General features: G+C 34.9%; 1 protein-coding gene and 1 pseudogene across 7 annotated transcripts; both read left to right on the forward strand.

Moving 5' to 3' along the window:
• Window positions 1-493: 493 nt before the first annotated feature.
• LOC18442516 (Pentatricopeptide repeat (PPR) superfamily protein) lies at window positions 494-8,741 on the forward strand. 7 transcript variants are annotated; one of them, XM_088855169.1, is made up of 4 exons: window positions 518-2,677; window positions 6,280-6,330; window positions 7,586-7,809; window positions 7,954-8,579. In XM_088855169.1, exon 1 carries the CDS (start codon window positions 784-786, stop codon window positions 2,371-2,373), a length of 1,590 nt encoding a protein of 529 aa, XP_088711295.1. In that variant the 5' UTR covers window positions 518-783; the 3' UTR covers window positions 2,374-2,677; window positions 6,280-6,330; window positions 7,586-7,809; window positions 7,954-8,579. The 7 variants fall into 7 exon arrangements, with proteins under 7 accessions (XP_020528102.2, XP_088711295.1, XP_020528099.2 ...); XM_020672443.2 differs by lacking the exon at window positions 7,586-7,809 and having other exon boundaries at window positions 494-2,677; window positions 7,954-8,741; XM_020672440.2 differs by having other exon boundaries at window positions 7,586-8,741.
• LOC105421288 (uncharacterized) lies at window positions 5,058-8,579 on the forward strand (annotated as a pseudogene).
• Window positions 8,742-14,676: the final 5,935 nt, after the last annotated feature.

Genomic DNA, 14,676 nt, shown 5'->3' on the forward strand with positions numbered 1-14,676 from the left:
TAATTCTAGTGTAGAAAAATCTTCAAATCTATCATCTCAGCCTTGACCATTATGATCGTAAAAAAAAAGAAAAATTTTTATTCCCTCAAAAGAATGTATATTAGAACAAATTATCTAGACCGCTCATTTCGCCCTAATAATAAGTGTTCACATATCGATAAGATCTGTATTATTTTTTTAAGCTTCAAAATTGATAGTCCGTGTTGAAAACTAATTTTAAAATTATTATAAAGATTTTTTTTTTTTTGCAATTCAATGGGAAATATAGGCCCTACCTTCAAATAGATTAGATAGTAGGAATGGAAACCAGATTAGATTAGGAGAGTTCCTTCAAGTAAATTAGATAGTAGAAATGGAAACTAAAATGTGACAATTAAAATGTGGGGGTACTAGATAGTAGAAATGAAAACCAAATAAATTAGATAGTAGAAATAAAAATAGAAACCATAGTGTGATGATTAAAATGTGAGGTACGATATGGTAGTAATGAAAATGTGGGATGAGAGGCTTTACTTCATTTTCATAAAACCTAGACCTTAGACACTGCATCTCCCGTACACTTGAGAACTATATAAGAACTCGGCACAGACTTTCTTATATACATCCATTTACAGTAGTTATTCGCTGCCTTTTACACTCCCGTTTGTTCTTCCCTTTGTTATTTACGAACTGCGCAATTTCTGTATTCATGCCTCAAAATTAAATCCCATTTCAGTAGCCTTTCTGCAATTTATCTTCCCCTCTATCGAATGGTTTCTGATTTTTGCTCAATCCTTCACCACAATGCCATTACCCAATCTATTCTCCAGCCGCTTACCCTACCATATTCAGAGAATTTCTCTCTCTTTTCAAATCTTTCCTTTTCTGAATTCACTTTTAGTTCATGACTTTTCCACAAATTCAATGAAAAAAAGACCATCTTCCACTTCGATTTCAATAACAAGATCACCCACAAATTCGAGGGGAAGAAAGCCAACTTCCAGTTCAATTGCAAAATCACCCACAAATTCAATTAGTAAAAAACCATCTTCTTCTACTGCCTCCCCAACATCAAATTCGTCGAATATTGATGATTTAGTTTCCGAAAAGGTGTTCAGAGCTTTGATTTACCATTCCCCTGACGAAAATGAATTTGATTCTCTTATGCGTGAGATCAATGTCAAAGCAGATCATAAAATCGTTGAAAAAACCATTCGTAGCTTCACAAACAACTGGAAAATTGCTTACAACTTCTTCAATTGGGCTGACACACAATCTGGGTATGAACATAGCACAGGGGTTTGTAATCTTATGCTTGATATTCTCGGTAAGGCTTTGGAATTTGATCTTTGCGAGAAATTGATCGAAAAATTGCGTGAGAAAAGTGGTTTGGCGGATCAAACCACATTTCGGATCATGTTCAAGAGGTATGCCTCTGCCCATATGGTAAAAGAAGCTATTGAGATTTATCAAAAAATGGAAGACTTCAAATTGAAAGATAAGACTGCGTTTTTCACCCTTATTGATGCTCTCTGTGAACACAAACATGTTACTGAAGCAGAAGAATTAGCACTCGGAAAAGATCGTGAATTCCCCATAGAAACAAAGACTTATAATATTGTTATTCGTGGGTGGTGCAAATTGGGGTGGTGGCAAAAATGTAGAAGCTTTTGGGAGGAAATGGATCAAAAGGGAATAGCTCGAGATCTATATTCATACACCATTTACATGGGTATTCTTATAAAGATGAATAAGCCATGGAAAGCTGTTAAATTGTATGATGAAATGAAAGAGAAAGGGATTGTTTTTGATACTGCTGCTTATAACACTGTGATCCATGCTCTTGGCCTTGCAAATGAAGTGAGAAAGTCTCTTCAAGTCTACTATGAAATGGTGGATATGGGGTGCCCCCCGAACATAGTGACTTACAATACCATAATCAAGCTTCTTTGTCGCACAGGCAGAATTACAGAGGCCTATGATCTGTTAGAACAAATGCCTAGCAATGGTTATGCACCAAATGCCATTACGTACCATTGTTTCTTTTCTAGCCTATCAGAACCAAAGGCACTTCTGGACCTATTTGATAGAATGGTTGAGAGCGGTTGCAGCCCAATAATGGAAACTTATGTCATGTTGATTAAGAAGTTTGGGAGTTTGGGATATTTACGACCAGTTTTTCATGTATGGAAGGTGATGGAGGAAAGAGGTTGCAGTCCTGATGAGTTTGCTTACAATGCTCTCATTGATGCTTTGATACAAAAGGGTAGATTAGACCTTGCAAGGAAGTATGATGAAGAGATGTTGGCGAGAGGCGTCTCATTAAGGCCTCGCAAGGAGTTACAAATGAAGTCATTAGGTGGAAATTCTGATTATGAAATCGATGACTTTTGACTAATAGAGCGTTGGTTGGGGGGATTGCTCTAAAATTTGTTAGTGGTGGTGGGGCTGAATGTGAATTTTGTCCGGTGTGGTGCTTGAATATCCATGGATGGAGTTATTGATCTAAAAGTTATTGATCTAAACTCTAAACCTCTACTTCAGAAAGTGGGAATGTATACTATAAAATATGGCCCATGGAAGAGGCATAGACTATTGGGTGGCTGCTGTCCATGAAAGTGATGAATGGTCATAGCAACTGGCACTCAACATTGTGGTCAAGTCACTCCCATTCACTTTTACATCATCTCAATGGAAGGTATGGCTGATCGTTTTTCCATAATTTGATTGGACTATATGATACTTCCTCTTCAGAATATACCACTAAAAATATGTGGCTCTGGTTTGGATGGAATCATCCACCATTGCCTTGTTGGCTATGCATGCAAATCCAAAATGCGTCGCACTTCAGCTCTTTGTTGAATTTCGTGAAGTCTATGTTTTGTGTTGATAGCCTTTGTCATCAATCATTTTGGTGATGTGGCCGTTTTACTCTAAACTGAAATTTAACTTAGTGGTGCAATGTTGTTCCTAGGATTGTATATTGAATCGTTGAAGCTTTTCTAATAATTTTCCTGTCATCATATATATATATATATATATGGAAAAAGTTTATATAAGGTTGCAACCTTAAAATGTATAACTACGGATGCACCTCAAAAATCCATGGAAAAAGTTGTTTTAATCTTGAAAAACCTTCTAATTGAACGTCTCGACATCGAGATGTATGAATATGAAAAATAAAAGGATTTTGAGACTCAGAAATAGTGTATCTTACAACATATTATCTAGACCGTCCATTTTCAAAATTTTCATATGTTTATTGATCTACTTGATTTTAACCATTTTTAGAATTTAAAATTTTATAATTAGATATAAAAATAGATTTTGAGACAATCCTAAGAATATTTTACATCAAAATTATATGTTATGATAAAATTTGAAGGTGCGCCTTAATTGGATTGTTTAAGGTTGCAACCTTATGGAAACCACACCCTATATATATATATACTTGGTGGAATCTGGAATATCTTAACCAAACTGTTTGCGTGGGCTCGCCGCGCATTTGTATGGTGTGGAGAAGCTTACTTGTCTTATAGTTTGGGGGCTTTATGTGTCTTTGGTTTCATTGCTTGTTGTTTCGTCTGGTTCAATAATACCGCTTACCCTAGTGAGTTTCATTGTCCTACCGCCCCAAATGCTTCTCAAGCTCAAGCGTTTACTTTTCTAGTTAGAGACCAACTTCTTGGGTTCTATTTCTCCAAGTAAAGACCTTCACATCACGATACCTATCGTATCAGCTTGACCTTTCATAAGCAGAGATAGAACGAAACGACCATAATAAAGACGCTTAATGTCTGCTTTGTTCAATTGTTTGTGTTTGACAACATGAAAAAACCAAAAGCTCTGCCCTACCTCTCTATCTATCCAAGGGATGGAAGGGCAGAAGGAGGTTCCCTTTGGTGTCCCTTCCAGTCCAGGATTGTGGCCTCACAATCAACAATCACTAGCCAATATTCTTGTATTCAATTTTAAAATTTGCTGGTTGACAATTAATTAACATTTATGCAATCATTTCTTATTTACTGCTCACTTCATCTGATAGCAGTAATCTTTTCTTGTGTCTTATATTTATTGGTCACTCAACTGGTGTGTGTTTGTTGTGTGGATTAGTCAAGCATATGATTAAATTATTGAAATACATTTAGAGGATAACAATACCTGAGTAGATACAGCTTCCTTATGAACTCAAATGTTGCTGCTGTGAACTTATTACAATTAGAGAAACAGAACACTTGTCTACCTCATTTACATTGATCAAACTAGACTGACTTTTTGTGTACCTTAGTACATAGGATTTCTCATTCATTGGACATGCCATATCAGACTATTTTAACGAAAGTTAGAGCATTACTTTTATGATCTACAGAACTGCCAACAGTGATGAATGCCAATACCTTAAGCCAAATCATGCCTCATTTCAAGTAAGGCCTTTGTAGCAAGGTAAAGGTGAATGCACTGACCAGAATGAGCCATTAGCTGACTCCATATGTGATGAACAAGGATCAGTATTATGAATCAATATCAGCAAAAAATCATGGAACACTTACTACAAAATAAGCATGATCTATCCATCAAATAGAAACAGTGCTTCAAACACCAAATAACAACAAGGTTTTTTACACAGTGCACGAAGGTATACAATAAAAATTTAACTATGCTTTTACAATTGCAGAAACTTGAGCATTCGACACCTCAATATTCATACCAAGAAACAAAATAACCAGGATTTCCTAGTAAACATGCTCCAACGTGTCAATGACCTCTTGAAGAGTACACCATGTTGGCTAAGATTGCAAAACAAACTCCTTGAATTCAACTTGAGCAGGGGTCTTAATTGCCCTATGTCCAACTACTACTTGCAAGTTGCAACATCTAAATCATAGTCTGTATCTACCAATACTGGTATTGGTCCATTGATCTTCATAAAATGCTTGTTTTACACAGATGGTGCGTGTGAAAGAGCATTGAGAATTATGGAATGACTGTACACAATGTTGGCACTAACTTCCTGCCGTATTTGACTTAGTACCGAGATAGGAAAGTTCAGTGTATGACAGAATGCTACCAAAGTCGTCATGATGCAACTTGATGACATCAGCTTCCGAGTGGCTTCCATAGTTAAGCTCAACTTCGACAACCCAGGCCCCTCAAGTATAGGGGGCATTTTCAGAGATTTCAATGGCATCGCCCTCTTCTCCTTCTCCCACTTCATTGGCAACACCAACTCCACCGCTGCTGAAGCCTTAGACCTTCTTGTAGGACTTCGCAACTTCAACTCCTCTTGGGGTGCCACTCTGATCATCGAAGGGGACTCTAACAATGTTATAGCCTTGGCATCAAGATCCTCCCCCTGCCCTTGGAACTTAGATCGCATTTTTGACTAAATTTTCCACCTTTAAGGGGATATTCATGTTGTTTGGCGGCATACTTGGAAGGAAGCCCATGCTGCAGCCGATGCCCTCACTAAGGAAGGAACCTCACAGCAGAACACATGGGACTTTTGGGCACCTTTTTGAGCACTAGACCCAACCTTTTGTTTTCATGTTCAACAATCTTAAATTGCATAGCATTTTTTGGGCTCTGTAAGGAGTTTTTGTACACGATCATCAGGAATGTTGGTGGATCAACCTTTTGTATGTCTTTTAATACAACATTTAACACTTTAAAAAAAAGATGACATCAGCTTCCGATTAACAGCATATAGTTTAACGAAAGGCCCACGTACTGTGGAAAAAAAAAAAAAGGGAAAGATGTTGATGCCCTCTTTTTGTGGGTTTGATGTTTTGGAGCTTTAGACATTTCCAATTGGAGCTCAAGCTAGCATTTCTTCTAGTTGAACCATTTACCATACAAAACAATGGTAACGATGTAGGAGCTGGGCTCTTTTGAGAGGCTAAATTTAATTTACATGGTCTGATGTTTGTTTTGCTGTATAATAGTCTCACTTCAGAATCAGTTCTTGTCTATTAAACAGTGATAAAGTGACACCACTTAGTCCATATCCTTCAACCAGGAAAATCAAATAACGCATGGAGCTTGGCTTTGAACCATGAAATGATTGGCTTAGGACAAAAACTAGTATATATACTTGGTTTTACATAACCCATCTTTTTTTCATTTTCCATTCTTGTTGATTTCATGATGCCTTGTAACATGGAGCTTGGCTCCTATATCCAATCTGGAATGATTAAAAAGGGTTGACTATGCATTTTTAATTGAATTTTGGGTTTTTCTCTTTGTTTATTGAGTATAAGCTATTGAACTGAATTGGCTATTGTCACATATGGGATTATGCAGTGATTATTTGGAGCTCCTATGTGGCGGTTATGATCATGCAATTTTTGACTGGTAGGCTCTTGCGATCATTCAAAATGGGATTTTTGTGTGCATTGAAAGTTGTCCGTGTTCTAATTTTGTGTTTTAGATTCCTTTTCTTCATTTTCTATGTTTTATATTTGAATTTTTCTGTAATCATTGTTTTATATAATACTAAAAGCTGTTCCAGTTTATATATTCGGTTTTGTGTTATTAATTCTACGATTTTTACCTCTTAGGCTCCGGCTTAGTGGTAAGCTTATTGCTCTGGGTGGGGGGAGGTAGTGGTTCGAACCCTTGAAGGTTATCCCAAAAAGTCCAAACTAGCTAACCCAGCCCCCCGTTTTTTTAGTGGGAAATCCCATGCTTATGAGGTTTTATTTATGTCCTTCTTAGGGCCTAATTCATGAGACTATACCCTTTAAAGCTTTAGGACCCATTTGGGCAAAGCTGACGTTTTCCTGTCTCTTGCAATTTAAGCGCAATTGGCAAATAATTTATCAATTTATTAATCTCTTTTTATTTATGAAAAGCAGAAAAAGCAGTTCTCTGAGTGATTTCTATTCACTACTTAAGGTTAACATTATCAAAAAAAGATATCTATTCACTACTTAGGTTGTTCGGTCGATACAAAATAAGTTTCAGAGTTAAATCTTTGTTTAAAGCCACAATTTTGACACTTTTACCCATCTTCATGGTTTGTAAGATATGCATATGATATCTTGAAACTACACTATTATGATATCTTGAAATATATGTATTAAATTAATGGACTATATTTACAGGAGAGCAAGAATTTCCTTCATTTTGTAGTGTTTATACTTGATATAATACACTAGTTGATTCATATGGGAGTAAAAGAATTAATTTGTTCCTTAGGAAACTGATTTTGCAAAGCTTTATCCATCCTTGGATAAAATGAATATGCCTGTTCTATTAATGGAAAATATTCTATAATCCGATTGGCCATACTATAGTCCACTGGATTCAGCACCATCCATTTAAAAGATGGTAAGGTAATGGAGAGAATGTAGGATGTAGAGGACATGGCCTGTACTGGTGTTTCCCACCCACTCCATGAACGTTCATTATTTCATTGGATAGTGATGATCTTATGGTTTTCCATAGTCAATTCTATTGTAGTTTCCATACATTAATCTCATATTATTTAGTAATAGTTACCATCTTTCTGGTCCACATGTGTGCTTATATTTATTGGCATGAATGGAGAGACTTACTGCAACACGGCCACATTGGTCTCATGTGTTCAAAACTCATCCAAGTACAGGGGTCCAATTGTGGGGATATTGAAGGGATTTGCAGGCCTCAGTGGTGCAATTTTGACCCATATATACACCATGATCAATGCCCCCTGATCAAGTTGCACCCATCTTCATGATAGCTGTAGGACCAGCTATGGTGATCATTGCTCTTATCTTCTTTGTTCGACCAGTTGGAGGGCACAGACAAGTTCAAACTTCCGATAATTCAAGCTTCACATTTGTGTACGGTGTATGCCTCCTCCTGGCAGCTTATTTGATGGGAGTTATGTTAGTCGAAGATTTAACAGATGTTTATAGGGATGCAACCATAGTGTTCACTATTGTATTGTTTATTCTTGTTTTGCTTCCCATTGTTATGCCTTTGAAATTGCAGTTTTGCGAGGACTCCAAATCTCTAGTAGATGGGACTCCATTGCAAGAGCCTCTAAAACAGGAAACAGATGAGAAACCCATACGTACACCTGAGGTGATATTAGGTGAATTTGAGGATGAGAAGCCAAGGGAGGTTGATTTGCTTCCAGCTTGTGAAAGGAAGAAGAGAACTGCAGAATTGCAGGCTTGATTGCTAAAAGCAGTGGCATGGGGAGCTGTCAGAGTGAAGAGGAGAGGGCCCGCGTGGAGGAGAACACTTCACCTTGTTGCAAGCATTGATCAAAAGTGATTTTTGGCTAATCCTCTTCTCTCTCCTGTTGGGTGGGGGATCGAGCCCAACAGCGATTGATAACATGGGTGAGTTAAGCCAATCCTTGGTTATGAGAACACCCATTTATTTGTTTCCATGATCAGCATTTGGAACTTTCTTGGTCGAGTTGGTGGGAGTTACATTTCTGAGGTTGTTGTCAGGTAAATTGGATTTGTTATGCCACCATTTGGTAGCATCCTCCATGAATTTCTGGTTGAGAATTCATGCATTTTACTTCATGTTGAATTTCATAAACCCTATTCTGAGTGCTACAAGCATATTTTGCCTCTCATATGTGTAAATGGAGGAGTTCGCCCTATTGGCTTTAGGTGCAGTTCACGTATATGTGAGGATAGTAGTTGTCATCATTGTTATAGATATAGTGACATGGTCTTCTAGTTATTTTAGTAATGAGAAATTTACACTCTAGTGTACTCCATACTCCAAAATATCTATTATTATGGAAAACCTTCCAATTATTTGTGCTTTTACTTTTATACCTTCCTTTTTTTTTTCTATTTTTATTTTTTCCAAAATAAAAGCTTAAAAAAGACAAAAAGTATGTCCTAAAGCACAAGATTGGAAGTAGTGAGAAAAGCTAAGGGGATTTATAGCCTCAGTGAGAATATGGTCTTTGATAGAGTAGAATGGTAGATCAAGATTTGTGTAGCCGACTACAAATAATTAGAAAAAACTATGATGATGATGGTGTAATTTTTTCCAAAATAAATTGACAAAGTCCAGTCATTTTGGACCTTACGGAGAAGTGATTATTTAGAGTTCACTTCACCTTCAAGACCCAAATTGTAACTTTGTGTTAGTTAATTTTTTTTTAGGATCCAATCTAATCAGTTGAGAGTAAATTTCATAACACAAAATTAGGTAAAATGAACTTCGTTTCATATATGTACTCTGGAAAACACTACATTAATCATTTTATTGTTTAATAAAATATCAGATTTATGGTCTTTTTTCATAAAAAGGAAAATTGTTTTCCTTAATATTCAATTACTAATACGCTTTGAATATAGGCTTTTTGCATTTTTGGATAATGTTTCCCAGGATGAGAAATGATCGTTTTCCACAATGCATTAGGAGCAAGATTTCCTAAATTGGAAAGAACCCAATTTGGAACTCAACCACCCATCACCTCGAGCGTTGAAGGTCAAAGTAAGGGTCGGACAGGTTCAAAGTCCATTATCTTTGTAGCTTGAAGGTCCGAAGTGATAAAATTTCAGACTTTGGAGATTCGAAATGAATAGACTATTGATCTTTAAGGTTGAAATCCTCCCAAGAGTTCCATAGAGCACTTTCGACTTTTAAGGTTTGAAATCAAGAATTCTATTCACTTCAACCCTTCAACTCCTTTTATAAAGGCATGTGGGGAAAAATAAAAAATAAAAATTAAGAGATCAACGTAAAATATAAAATAAAATTAAAAATTATAATAAAATATATTTAGGGGGACCTGAGCTTAAATTCATTATTGGATAACTTTGAATTTTTGACGGCACATTATCATTTTAATAATGTAATTTCAGGTTATGATAGTGTGCCCCCTCAGGAATACCAAATTTGGTGTACCCACCCCTCGAAAACCATTTTGGATGGCCGGATTACCGTCCCAAATCATTCTCTCACATTAAAAACTGTTATCAGAAAATGAAAATTAGAAATTTGGGTGCTTCAAAAATGCTCTAAATCCACCGAAACCCCAAACACACATTTCAAAAAAATAGTTGGGGGGAGTCAGAGGTTTTGCAGCTCCAAGTCAAATGGAATATGAATATTTTACGGGTCCCGCAACACCAAAAATCATGGACAATAAAACGTAGTTTGTATACCAAGGGCAGTATTGAGTTGGGAAAGGGCTGGGGTTGCGGTGGTGGCACCCCACACCCTAGTCATCACGTTACGGTACTCATCCTTACCACCAACGCTACCTTATTCGTACTTTCAAAAAACTAACTCCCCACTTATTACCTAAAAAAAAGTGCAGTATTGAATACTTGGAATCGGTTTAAACCAGCGTTTTAAAAAACGCCGAGTCGAACCGGACTCGCCCGGTTCGACTCGGAAATAGTGAAAATGGAACCGGATCGCCCAAAAATCGGAAATCGTCCGGTTCTAGAGAGAACCGGACGATTCTGTACAGTGAATCGCCGATTCACTGTACGGAATCGGCGAGTCCGAACAGTGAATCGGCGATTCCGTACGGAATTTTTTTTTTTTTTTTTTTTTTTTTTTTTTTTTTTTTTTTTTTTTTTTTTTTTTTTTTTTTTTTTTTTTTTTTTTTGGTAATCCATGATAGATTTTTTTTGTAATCCATGATCGAATTTTTTGGTTTTTTGTAACCCATAATAGAATTTTTTGTAATCCATGATCGAAATGTTTGTTTTCTTTTCTTGTAATCCATGATCGATTTTTTTGTTTTTTTTTTTTTTTTTGTAACCCATGATAGAATTTTTTGTAATCCATGATCGAATGCTTTGTAATATATGATCGAAATGTTTTTTTTTTTTTTGTAATCCATGATTGAAATGTTTGTTTGTTTTTTTTTAATCCATGATTGAATTTTTTGTTTTTTGCTTTTTTTGTAACCCATGATAGAGTTTTTTGTAATCCATGATTGAATTTTTTGTAATCCATGATCGAACTATTTTTTTCTTTTTTTGTAATCCACGATTGAATTTTTTGTTTTTTTTGTTTGTTTTTTTTTGTAATCCATGATCGAATTTTATGTAATCCATGATCGAATTTTATGTAATCCATGATCGAATTTTATGTAATCCATGATTGAATTTTTTGAAAATTTGTGATTTTTTTTGTTTAATCCATGATCGAATTTTTTTTTGTAATCCATGATAGAATTTTTTGAAAATTTGTGATTTTTTTTTTAATCCATGATAGATTTTTTTGAAAATTTGTTTTTTTTTTTTTTTAATCCATATTATTCAAAGAGAAAACGAGAGAGATGATGATTCTGAGGCCACCCTATCCCAGCCATATTATTCACATATCGAGTCCCAACAGCAATAGTGTAGGGATGAGCACGAAATACTGTAAATTAAATGCTGAATGGCGGTTCATGCAGGGAAAGAACATATCAATATTCGCATATTCATTCAAAAACATGAAAATTCTTAATGGAGTACCCTCATTTTTTATTGAATTCCTAAAAACCAATATTTATAATGAATTTTAATAATTTTTTCGGATTTTTTTGAAGCTTTATTCTGACCGATTCACCCGATTCCGATCCGGATCGCCGATTCGCCGATCCGGATCGGTTTTTGAAAAGCCCGATCCGGGTCACCGATCCGGTTTTTAAACCATTGGTTTAAACCAAGATCTATTTGAAACAACGGGTAGGGGCATGTCATCCCCATTGAATTACCCCCGAAAAAAAGTGCAGTATTGAGTACTTGGAATTGTTAGATTCCAAGTTGGTTCCCTTGGAATCGTCGGAATAGATTCTGTCAGGAATTGAGCAAGTCAGTTAGATTCTTTGGATTGTTCAATCTTGTAGAAAAGTGCATTCTAGAATTGGTATTTACTAGAATTGGCATTTCTTGGAATATGGTGTGTGTTGTTTGGATTGCATCAGCTAGAAGCCTCCGGTAGAAACCAAAAAAATGCAAATTCACTGTTTCGATCGTCAGGAATATCTTTTTTCTAAAAATGCAAATCATCTCTCTCTAATTTCCTATGTGTAATGTCAAAAAATAAGTCTTTCTCCCTTTCAAACACCAAGCCAGCTGCGCCTCTCTCTCTCTCTCAAAAATAACACCAACTAAAATAACTAGAGAAGCTCTCTCTCTCTCCAAATGACCATGAACTCTTGAAACACTTCTCTTCTAAGACAAATCTCAACTCAAGTAAGAGGAGAAACAAGTACCCGTCCAAAAAAAAGAAAAGAAAACAAGTGAGATGCAAGACAAGTTTCTCTCTAGCTTTAGAGAGAGAAAACAATGCACGAACCAGAAAACCCAATTTCAATTTATTACAATATAAATTCCCTTTACCAAAAGAGAGAAAACTGGTACAACCTGTTTTGTATAGGAGGAAATTACGAATTTAGAAATTTTGAAATCTAAGAAAATCTATGGATTTCCAATATCAAGGATTCTTGTCATAGATTCCTCAAGTCTCTTGTATATCGGAAATTAGGAATTTTGAAATTTTGAAATCCAAGAAAATCTATGGATTTCCAATATCAAGGATTCTTGTCATAGATTCCTCAAGTCTCTTGTTTCGATATACAGTATAAAATTTATTGATTCTTTACAATCATTTTCATGTCCATTTTTTATAACAAAATTTGATATACTTCCTCTCTCTAAAACTAAAAATTTGGGATAATCTCTCCTCTCTCTAAAACTAAAAATTTGGGATAATCTCTCCTCTCTCTAAAATTTGATATGGTTTTTTCTCTAAAATTTTGATACACATTCTCTTTAAAAAAAACTTAAAATTGAAATAGTTTCTTTCTAAACATTTTGAAAAAATTACAAAAACCCCCAAAAATAGACTTCCTATGCAACTCACCCCCAACCAAACTTTTTTCTCACTTTTTAGCCCCCCCCCTCCTCTTCCTAAGTAAAAAAAAAGTCTTTTTTTTTAACGAAATTATCATTTTTCGTACATAAAAATTTAATTTCGACTGGACATTCACGTGAGCTTACTCACAATACCAAATGCTACACGGGCTGCCCGACCACCATGTACCAATTGCCTGACCCCATTAAACTCGCATATATAGATATATCAGACCACATATATAAAAGTGCTAGACCGCCATATAGATTTGCTGAATCGCATATTTGTCCAGGAACAGAAGTGCCAGACCGCCATATGGATTTGTCGGACCGCATTTTGTCAAGGAAAAAAGTGTCGGATCGCAATATCCATTTGTCGGACCACATGTTTATCCAGAAAGAATAGTGCTAGACCGCCATATACATCTGTCGGACAGCACTTTTGTTTAGAGGAGAGAAAGGCACACATAAAAGTCAAGGAACGGTAGTTAAGTCTTTCTTTTCTTTATTTTTTTGGTTGGGCGTTTATTTGCTAGAAAAGTATATTTTGAGGTAAAAAGTAGGAAAAAAAATTTCATTGGGGTTATATTGCATAGGAACTCTATTCTTGAGGATCATTAGTAAAGTTAAAATTTCAGAGAATTTCTCTCTAAAAAAAATTTGAGATAGTTTCTCTCTCTAACAAATTTAGGTAGTTTCTCTTATCAAAAATATGATAAGAGTTTTTCTCTTTAAAAGTTTAAGCTACTTTTGCTATCTAAAACTTAAAATTTCATATAGTTTCTCTTTAAAAATTGAGATATTTTCTCTCTCTAAGAATTTTTAAGTACTTTTTTACTCTAAAATTTGATATAGTTACACTCCAAAATTTTAAGATGCTCTTTCTCTCTAAAACATAAATTTTGAAATAGTTTCTCTCTAAAATTTTCAGGTAGTTTCTTTATTTAAAATTTTAATATACTGTCTCTCTAAAACTTAAAATTTGATATAATTTCTCTATCTAAAAATTTTGAAATAGTTTCTCACTAAAAATCTCAAGTACTTTCTCTATCTAAAATTTGATATAGTTTTTCTTTAAAGTTTTAAGATATTTTCTCTCTAAAACTTAATACTTGAGATAGATTATCTCTAAAAAATTTCAGATAGTTTCTATCTAAACTTTGATATACTTTCTATCTCTAAAATTTTAATAAGCTCTCTCTAAAACTTAAAATTGAGATAATTTCTCTCTCTAAAAATTTTGGGATATTTCTATCTAAAAAAATTTTAAGCAGTTTTAATTTCTCTCTAAAATTTTAAGATGCTAAAACTTGAAATTTGACATAATTTCTCTCTCTAAAAATTTGTAACCTCTCTATTAAAAGGTTTCATGCATTTTCTCTTAAACAATTTCATGTACTTTCTCTCTTTAAAATTTGAGAAATTTGATGTAGTTTCTTTTTAAAATTTTAATATGCTCTCTCTAAAATTTCATATAGTTTCCCTCTCTAAAATTTGATATATTTTCCCACTCTAAAATTTGAATATGTTCTCGTTCTTCAACAACAAAAGGCACAGGTTCTCAACATCTCTAAGGTTTCATTTTCATTCATAGATGAAAGGTCCTTAGTCGCTAGCCTATGGCCTCAAAAAATTTATTCAATCTAAGTTACCATAGAGCAGTGACGGGTTCTTGATGGAATTGAGATTTCCAAAATTGAGGCTTAAAATGAGCATTCAGAAATCCCACATAATCAAATTTCCAACAAAAAACGTCAATTCTAACTTTCTGATCGAACCAAACACAATTGGCCCGACCTTTTCAAAAAAAAGTGACTCCTAGAAATCTGAATCCAAATAACCAAATGGTACCACAACGGACATGGCATGTCTAATG

Source organism: Amborella trichopoda, chromosome 13 (genome assembly GCF_054954075.1).
Source record: "Amborella trichopoda isolate Santa Cruz 75 chromosome 13, AtrichopodaSantaCruz75HAP2 v2.0, whole genome shotgun sequence".
NCBI lineage: Eukaryota > Viridiplantae > Streptophyta > Magnoliopsida > Amborellales > Amborellaceae > Amborella > Amborella trichopoda.

What these genes read in the sequence shown, in the direction of transcription:
- LOC18442516 (XM_020672443.2), top strand. Translation starts at nt 784, where the DNA reads ATGCCATTACCCAATCTATTCTCCAGCCGCTTACCCTACCATATTCAG.